Raw genomic sequence first — 10,245 nt, forward strand, 5'->3', positions numbered from 1 at the left:
GAAACTGAAAGAAGCCCGTCGTATATATGTATATATATATATATATGTATGTGTGTTTGTGTGTCTGTATTTGTCCCCCCACCATCGCTTGACAACCGATGCTGGTGTATTTACGTCCCCCGTAACCTAGCGGTTCAGCAAAAAGAGACCGATAGAATAAGTACTAGGCTTACAAAGAATAAGTCCTGGGGTCGATTTCCTCGACTAAAGGCGGTGCTCCAGCATGGCCGCAGTCAAATGACTGAAACAAGTAAAAGAGTATATATATGTATGTATGTATATGTGTGTGTTTGTGTGCGTGTGTGTGTTCAGCTTATATCCTTTTGATATCATTTCCTAATATATATTTACTATTTTTTATTTTTAAAGTTGCATCTTTTTACACTACAATTACTTTTAGTCTAGTTGTAATTATTACCTTTGTTATCGTTACGTTAATAGATTTACCCAAGTAGTTTGTACTTAAGCTCCAGTCAAAAATATCTTTGCATTTTAGAATTTTAGTTATTCTTCTCTTTGGTGAATATTGTTTGTATATGCAGATTGTATGTGTATAAATTGATATTGGAAAAGCGTGGGTTCCACCTCTTCCCCTCTTATCATTTCTGTTGCTAACAAAATCAGATTATTTTTTTACGAAAAGACAAATTTGGGACATATTTCAATTTTATAAATGTCATTTATTTAAATATCTGAGATTACAATGAATATTTGTTTCATATATCTACAAAAGAGTCATTACAAACAGTTGAAATGCCTCGTTTATTTTTGTTAACAAGAAAAATGAATATTTGTTCTTCTTGAGGTATAAATCATTCTAAGAAATCTGTATTTCTCTTATGGTTGATTAGTGCAAAAAAGAAAAGAAAGAGATAAACAAACAATAATTCAAGGGAAATAATATATTTTAATATTTAGTCACTTGTTTAGCCCTAGGTCAACACTGATCTTGCAGACATGATCAAACGCATTCAAATATCTTACCTAATACATTCTTCTCTTTTAAAACGATTGGGTGTGGTGTAATGGAGGCTGCTATTTCTAGCAATTCGATCGACCACATAGAAACTTACCTGCTGACTGGATTTTGTGGGTTAGTTTTATACCCGGCGTTTAAAATTTATTTCATAATTTTCTCCTACTGTGTTTTTCGATACCGTTTCTCTTTTTAATGTTAATTTCTCGTATTGTTCTTTTCCCTCCACCGTCAAAAAGTCTTGCGTTTATAAAAAGAATGTATAACCGATTGAATTCGCCGCAGTATATGACTGGTACATGTTTAAGTAATCACTTAATACACGGAGAAATTCGAAATCAGGACTAAGATAAATGTAACTAAATACCCACTCCAGTGTATTTATTCCGGAATTGTAGTATATCGCTTTATTGTTGTAAAATAAAATCAAGGAACAAAGATAAAAAACATTAAAACTAAAAAAAAACTCTTGCCCCTCTCTGCTCCACTACTAAATTTCTAACAAATTTTATTTGAAAAGTATTGAATCCTGCTTGACTACTTTGCTTATATGTAGCTGATCTTTGTTGGTCCAGCGAGATAAGAGGAGTCTCTACGTTGATATTTGACTTGCTAGAAATAGCAGTCAAATGTCTTAAACTATGTCTTACCTTCTTTACAAAGAACACGACTAGAATACCATTGATTATAACTCTCTTTAAGTAGGGCCTTAGGCCTAAATAACAACAGTAACTATCTGTTGCTCAACACTGCAATTTTCATTATCTTTTTTTTTTTCATTATTTAGTAATCACACACACACACACACACACCCAAAAAAATATTTAAAAAACCACTCAAAAGCAAACAAAAATACTATACAATAATTGTTTCTAATTTAGGCACCACACCGGCAATTTTGAGAGAGGCGGTTGGTCAATTATATCGAACCAGGTACTGGATTGGAACTTTATTTTATCGATTCCTGATGAAAGCAATGTTGCCGTGACAATTTGAACTTAAGAACGTCAAAAACCAGAATTACTACAAGATATTTTGCCTGGTGCTCTAACAATTCTGCCACTCCATCATCCTTTCTGCTATAAGCACAAGGCCTGAAATTTTGGAGAGGGGACTAGTCGATTACATCGACCCCAGCACTCAACTGGGACTTATGTCATTGACTTCGAAAGGATGAAAGGCCAAGTCGATCTAATCATAAGGTATACCCACATAAGTGTGCATCCCCGCCGGTTTTGCTTCCTAATAACTTTCAAGAAAGTTGATACTTTTAAATGAAATTTTTAAAAAATACCTTTCAGATGGTGTAGATTCCGATTATATCGTAATTTCGTGTGGAAAAAACAAAACAAAACAAAACAAAAAGCTTCGTAGGTGCGCATACATACTAACACACATTACATAGCTACGAAATCTGACTCGAAATTTTGAAGAAAATTATGTGATGTGTTTCACTATGTATGTGTGTACGCCCATCATTTTTTTTTTTTTTTCACATTAAATTCTGATATAATCGTTATATATATAATCTGAAAGGTATTTGTAGATGATTTCATTAGAAAATATCCATTGTACTTAAAGTTATGGGGAAACAAATTTGGGGTGGGGGTTTACTTTGTGTAGGTACGCCCATAATAATCTTTTCTACTATAGTGTCTGGAATTTTGGGAGAATGGGGGCTAGTGGATTACATCGACTACAGTACTCCACTGATTCTTTATCAACCTCGAAAGGATTGAAGGTAAAGTTGACCTCGGCGTAATTTCAACTCAGTACGTAAAGCCGGAAGAAATGCCGCTGGTTTCTGATTGTTTCTAAGTTAGGCAGAAAGTCAGTAGTTTTGAGAGGAGGAGTTTGGTCGTTTACCATCGACCCAATGCTTGACTGATATGGACTGCGGAGAAATGAAAGGCGAAAAATAAAATTTAGTATGTTGAAGGAAAAACAAATGCAACGAAACATTGTTATCTCCCTTCATGATTTGTTTGATGTGCAAAACCAACAACTGGACCTTTACGTGGTCGCTCAAAATGCTAGACATAGCAGCTAAGTCTTCCTTAACTCACATTTCACCTTTTAAAATCAAAGAAAAGATGCATTAAGCAAATTATACGAGGAGCATTCCTGAAGTTTTTGAGGCTTTTTTAGCAGAAGCAGTTATAACTTCTAGATTATTGTAATTTTAGAATTTAGCATATCCTTATTTAGTTTATCATTACATGTCTAATAAGCTGACATGTCAACTTTTGTTATTCCAGATTGAATGAGATGGCTGTAACAAAATTTTGAACACATCCTACTAAACACTGCTTATCACAGCTAACTAATGTGCAGAATGCAGTCAGGACATTTGGAAGCTTGCTATGCGATGGAGCTTTGTATTAGACTGGGCAAAATCTTTACAGATATTTATGAAATGCTCCAGCCTACTTATGGATTAACTTTTTTGCTAGCATAAGCAGTTCAAGGATAGCAGGGAGTAGATGAGAGGGAGGGGAACACCAGAGCTGGTTGAGAAAATTTGTAATTTTCTGGATGAAGATCATTGTGTGTCTATAAAGACAAGAAACATACAACTTGGAGTTGGTGTAGCAACTATACACAGAACTATTCACGATGGTGTGAACTTGCACCAAATTTTTGCTAATTTTGTTCCTGAGGTGCTCAGTGATGAGCATCCTAGTAACCATCTATTTGACAGAGATGAGTATCGAAACTGTCCCTTGCCCTCTTTATAGTCCAGACCTTACTTCCTGTGACTTTTGCTTGTACCCTAAGCTGAAGAAGAACCACACAAGTAGCCTACTTTGAATTTGAAGGAGGCAGTGCCTAGAGTCTTGGACACCTTCACTTTGGAGTACTTCAATGGGACCTTCACAAAGTGGCTGGAGTGCTACAATAAGTGAGGATGCTACTTTGAAGGAGATTAGAGTTTTGTACTATTTTGAAATTAATAAATGGTTCTCCTGAAAATGTCTGAAAACTTATGGAATGCACTTCATAGTCCCTCATTTACAAAAGAACATGGTCACAACTAGAACATCTTTGATCATAGCTCTGCTTGATCAGACTTGACATGGGGGTTAAACAACAACAACTACCATGAGACAAACCAAAAAGTGTACCTCTGTATGGTTTACACAAACTGCTAGAAATAATAGCCAAACCTCTTTCGAATTAATTTTTTGTCTGAAAAAATGGTAATTTATATTTGATTACAATGAAATCTTTGTTAGAATTTCATTCAAATGTAGGAATCATTGTAGGAACATAAACTGACCGTAGTAATTGACTGGTATTTTATTTCTAGTGCTCTAAATGCCATGAAAAAGATGGGATATTATGAATGGAATGTCTATTGGATTATGACTAATATAGCTAAAAAAATAACAGTAAGCTTTGTGGGGAACTTTGGCCCAACATTTCAAAGTAACAAAATATTTGTGCCTTCCTCATTGTTTACATTTGCATTTGTATAGTCTAAGCCTCTGAGAAAGAGATACAGTCAATGTGACATTTATTGATTCAAATTCACCTTTTGTATTGCACTATGATCAGAATGCCTAATCTTGTGTGCTTCAATTCACTTGGTTGTTCTTTAGTCTCAGGCAAGCTCTAAGAAGATCATCTTGTCTTTTATTATTCAAACATTATTTAATACTACATTATCCAATGTATTCTTTTATTGCATTTTAAAGATAATAGGTGTAATTTGAGGAAGATTTACCTGCTATTTCTTGCATGTTGATGACTGCGTAGAAACTTCCTCCTTGGATCATTGTTAATAGTGTTTCTAATACCATTGTTCTTGTTTTTAGCCTCAGATAAGTCCTGACCAAACAGACCTTTTTCTCATCATGGCCATTCCATCTCTTCTTCAAGACACTGAATGCAAGGCTACAAATATCTAATGTCTTCATGCATTCTTTTGTGATGGTTAAATGTAATTTGAAGGAAATTTGGCTGTTATGTTTAGGAAGTGGAGCAGTTGTATAAAGGCTCCTTCAGTAGTTCCATATGGAATATATTCTGTAATAGACTGGGGGTAAATATCAAAAGGAGTTATTTTTGCTTCTAAAGTTATTAAACTGGGGATAATTACTGAAATAGACCATGAAAATGCAAATGGCCAGCCTGGTTATAACTAGAATGCATTTGGTTATAGGTTTGTTTAATCAGGGCTGATTTTAAACTTAATAGCAACGATTCCCATCTCTGTAAATTTTGCTTGATTATTATTAAGAGAGAGGATTAGCTTTAGAGTGGTGTACTGATAAAACTTTTACAGTATTAGACAAAATGTCACAAGGCATTTGTTCAGGCCCTTTATATTTTGATGTCAAAATCTCACAAAGGTTAACTTTGCTTTTCATACTTTTGGGGTCAATAGAATAAAGTACCAGTCAAGTACTGGGGTCAATTTAATTGAGTAACTCCTATCCCCAAATTTGAAACCTTGTGGCTATGTTAGAAAACATTGTTATTGACAGAATTGTTTTGACCATCGAACAAAATACTTAGCAGTATTTGTTCTAGCTCTTTGCATTCTTGAGTTCAAATCCTGCTGATGTTAATCTTGCCTTTTATCTTTATGACTTTGGTAAAATGAAGTACCAGACTAGATATGGGGGTTGATACAAACTTGCTTGATTTCTGGCCTTGTGCCTATGTAAGAAATTATATTTACTTTTGTTTCAGTGCCACTACAAATCTTTGATTTATCTTTTGTTTTTTTATTTCTTTTTCAGCTCAATGGTAAACAATAAACAATACTAGATAGCATTTATTTAAAATTTATTCACAAGTGTACTACTTTGTGCTAGGAGGTGCTGCTCTTCTGTACTAAAAAATGTCTCGCTATGATGTAGAGAAGTTCCATCCACCCCCAGACCCTGAACTAATATGCTGTATCTGCCAGTGTGTACTTGACAATGCAAAAGAAAGCCCCTGTCGCCACGTCTTCTGTAAAGTGTGCATAGAGCAGTGGCTGGAGGATCACAACAGTTGTCCAACATGCCGTACGTGGTTGAGCAAGCATGACCTTCAGAATGTGCTGCCCCTTGTTCAAAACATGATCAATAAATTGGCCATGTACTGTGACTTCCGTAATAATGGCTGTGATGAGAAAATTATACTGGAAATGTATGATGTGCACATTCAGAAGTGTGACTTCAAACTATTGCAGTGTCCCTACCCTGGCTGCAATTCAACTGTATTACATAAGGACCTTTCCAAACATATGAATGAACTGTGCACTTTCCGGGAGGTAACCTGCAACAGAGGTTGTTATTTAAAAATCCCAATTAATGAAGTACCTGTCCATGACTGCCTTTCTTCTTTAAAGCAAAAATCAGAAAGTAAGTGGGTTTTTTTTTCCTTTATTTTTATTTTTTTCCTCATTTTTCCAAAATATAAATTCAAAATATGTGCCACCAATTTCATGCTCATGTGTCTGAACTTCCTTTAAAGCACTTTTTTGTGGTTCTGATATCTTTAGTTTGTCTACCAGGCAACACAGATTCTGCTCCTACTTTCTAGTTAGCAGTAGAAATGGCATCCTGCTTTAAAAATAAATGTGTCCAATAAAATACAAATCTCATCAATGCTAACTTGGAAAAATTAATGTAAAACAGCCATAACTTATAAAGATGTATTTAATTAAGAAGTGGAAGGAGCCTGTGGAGAGAAAAAAGTGTCTTCTACTATAGCCTCGGGCCTGCTTCCATTCAGTTTCTCTTTGGTCTGTCTGAAGCCTATAGTTGATGACACTTGCCCAAGTTTCTATGCAGTCAGACTGAACTTAATGCCACAGGCTGCAAAGCAAACTTCTTAACCACAACCCATGCTAGCATGGAAAGCGGACGTTAAACGATGATGATGATGATGATGATCTCCATCGCTGCACCTAATTTCATATGTTACATGTAAATTAATTGATTTTGATTTTAGATTATCTTTTGTAAAAAACATTTCATAACTCCTTTCATCTTATGAACTTTGCCATGGACCACTGATGATTCACCTGGACCTTGTTGTATATCATTGTTTTAACCTCACCACTATTGCACCTCTTTTCTGAACATGTCTGGTTTATTGAAATATTTTTCAACAATTTGAAAAATTCATCCTAAAATCTCTTTTCCGGAAAGTATTTCCACATATATATATATCTAAACTGTTTTTCAATTTCTTTTTTAATTTCAGAACAACAGAAATTAATTGAAGAATATTTGAAGAAAATAAAAGAATTTATTACATTGAATGATACTTTGAAAAAGAAAGTGGAGAACTTACTTCGGAATTTTGATGACACAAGTCCTCATTCTGTTGAAGGTGTATCTAATTTATTTTCCTCTTCTTATGAAGATGAAGAAGATAACACTCCAATTAACGTCCTTCGAAGAACAGCCGATAATTCCGTCACTAAGTTGTTAGTCATGTGTAATTATCTTGAATTTTACACTGATGCTATCGATCAGATTACAGATGAGATCAACGAACTCCAAGATGAAACCAGTCCTGTAATAAATTCTAGCTCTACATCTACAGCTATTGCAGCAGCCACTACTGAGCCAACACAAAACTCAGAAGATACAACTGGAAACAGACAAAATGTAACAGCCACTTCAGTAGAACCTGACTTACATGGCAATAATAGCAGTGAGTCGAGAAGATTTAGTAGTACAAGGTTTTCTCAGTCGTCTGAGACCTATCTGTCTAATGGTAATCCCGACCAAGATCCTAGTACCAATGCTGAGTCAGTGTTATCCAACTCAGTTCAGTTTTATTCTGGAGAGACTGGAAGTGCTACAACTAGTCCTGAAGACTATCCAGCTACAGATAGAGAGCTTGAGGTTTCCTATGTGGCAGATTCTGAAGAAGGGAATAATTCTTCTGCTGGTTTTAACTACAATAATGCAAGTGATGATGATCTATTTGATTGGTATGTAGATGAGGAGGAAATCACTAGTGATGTTTCTTCTTCAATGCATTCCTCTCTTGTTACTAATGTCCCACTGGAATCCACTGCAAATGATGCTACATCTCAACCAGAAAATTTTTTTGATCCAGAATATTGGATTGACACATACTATCCACAATCATCCGACAGAGGTAATGAAGTTCACACACCAGAGAATGGGGTTGAGTTTGATAATGTCAGTGTAAATGCCACTGATGGAGATTCATACACACATCACTCAGAGGAAAACTATCTCTCATCTAACTATCTTTCATCGCCTTCTGTAACATCGGTACAGTTTTCCCCTTTGGTCTCATCATCACCACATCACGAGTCTGACAGTGACATGTATGTCTTATTTTCAGATTATAGTGATGATGAAGTCAATCATGATATTGAACTGATATCTGAGAATGAAGTCAGATTCGCTGTCCCATTAGAGTCTCATTGTGATAATCCTCATTCAGAAGACAGTAGGACCATGAGTGATGATGAGGACGAGGGGGATGATGATGATGATGATGATGACGATGATGATGATGACGACGACAGAAACAATTCGGTTTATCAACTTACTTTCTTGGAAAACCAAAATTCAATACGTGAGGAAAATGATGAAGAATCCCCTAGTCCACCAAATGTGTGTATGTTTGACCAGCCTGATGATTCCAGTGCTGTGAGAGTATCTACCACAAACAATTCAAATCTAGACATCAATGAAGTTAGTATAACACATGTTTACTCTTCTGATAATAAATTGTCTGCCCCTAATGAAAGACCAGTGAACCGAGTTTCATCCCAGGTATCACTTTATCAGCAAAGACATCGTTACTATGACTTCAACTCCGAACCACTTGCTGTACCCAGTCAACACCATGTTTTACGCTTACTTCAGTCCAATAAAGATTCTATGCGGTTCAGTCAGCATGTTGTGTCAGGTAACACTGAGTCAACTCGTCAAACTCCTGGTGTATCTATAAAAATTGAACCTACATTAGATTTCATACGGGTTTCATCTTCGGATTCAGGAAATATTCAAAAATCAACCCTGACTACCCGAACAGTGTGTGTACCCCTGCATGACATGAACACTTGCAATTCAGATGATGTAAAAGTAATTAGTGAGAGAGTTGTCCAGGCAGATACTACTCTTCAATATCCTTCTTCTCAAAACCCATCACGATACAACCAACGCAGGAAAAGGCAAAATTCATCCCCTTCTGGTAATAGCTTTCCTTCAAAAGTACGTCGCGGGCGTGACCACTCAAATTTTTATCCCCAGTCCACCTTTACAAATACCATACGAAATCGCGTTATGTCTCTAAAAAATGGACAGAACACTTCCAATCAACATCTCAAACATCATTTTTCCAATCGGCAGCATGCTTCACAAACTACTACTAGCACTGCTTCAAGTGCAAATATTTCTGCTCCTTCAAACACTGCTGTTATGTCATCCTGTCGACCGAGTTCTCGTTACACTACACTTCACTCTAGTTGGCGAGGAACAGAACCTTGTAACAACAACAGAACAAGATGCAATACAAAAAAAACTGCTGCCGCTTGTGAAAGACAAATGACTATACAGACTAATGTCCAAATTAACCAATTAGAAGATAGATCATTGCCCAATGTGAACTCTACCGATGGTACTGTGCCCTTTGGCCTGCCAATGCCAGATCAATTACATTCCCACAGATCTGAGCACACTCTTGGCCAAACAGATTCGGACAATGCTAGTTATGAACCTTCAGAGAGCTGCTCTGATTCTGAGGTTCCAGAATCTGACAGTAGTTACGAAGTATTAATACCAAAAACTATTTCTCAATTATTAGATGAATATAATTCTGATGAAACAGATGAGAGTTGGTCAGTTGGTATGGACTAAAATTAAATTTTTCAGAAAAAAATCATCAATTTAAAAAGAAAAGTCTTTAAAATCTCTTCCTTCCATATTTAACTTTTATATAATTAATAAAAATCAACTACCCATTTTTGATTCTGACTATTTCTGATTGAAAGTAAATTCTTTTTTTAATTTCCTTTGTTTAATTTCATGATTTGTAACTTGTTGATTTTTTTTGGCCCTCTTTTTTTGTAAAGAGCAAGAAGTTAATCACTTTTACTATTTTTAAAACTCTTTTGAGACTATATTTCTTATGAAATACACTATTCGTAGGTTTCAATTAATTTTGAATATAGAGATGTAAAATCATTTGGAAATCTATATCCATTGAAAAAGCCACAGAGATGGTATAGTGAAAAACTTGTGGTAAAAGAGAAAGAATATAAACAACAATGAGTGTAC

General features: G+C 35.4%; 1 protein-coding gene across 1 annotated transcript in view; it reads left to right on the forward strand.

Moving 5' to 3' along the window:
- Window positions 1–9,942, forward strand: part of LOC106883671 (dual specificity protein kinase splB) — an 11,999-nt gene extending 2,057 nt beyond the window's left edge. The window contains exons 2-3 of the mRNA XM_014934770.2: window positions 5,725–6,333; window positions 7,181–9,942. Coding sequence (XP_014790256.1) covers window positions 5,826–6,333; window positions 7,181–9,825 — 3,153 coding nt within the window. The 5' untranslated portion in view covers window positions 5,725–5,825 and the 3' untranslated portion in view covers window positions 9,826–9,942. The remainder of the gene's footprint in view (window positions 1–5,724; window positions 6,334–7,180) is intronic.
- Window positions 9,943–10,245: the final 303 nt, after the last annotated feature.

Source organism: Octopus bimaculoides, chromosome 5 (genome assembly GCF_001194135.2).
Source record: "Octopus bimaculoides isolate UCB-OBI-ISO-001 chromosome 5, ASM119413v2, whole genome shotgun sequence".
NCBI classification, from domain to species: domain Eukaryota; kingdom Metazoa; phylum Mollusca; class Cephalopoda; order Octopoda; family Octopodidae; genus Octopus; species Octopus bimaculoides.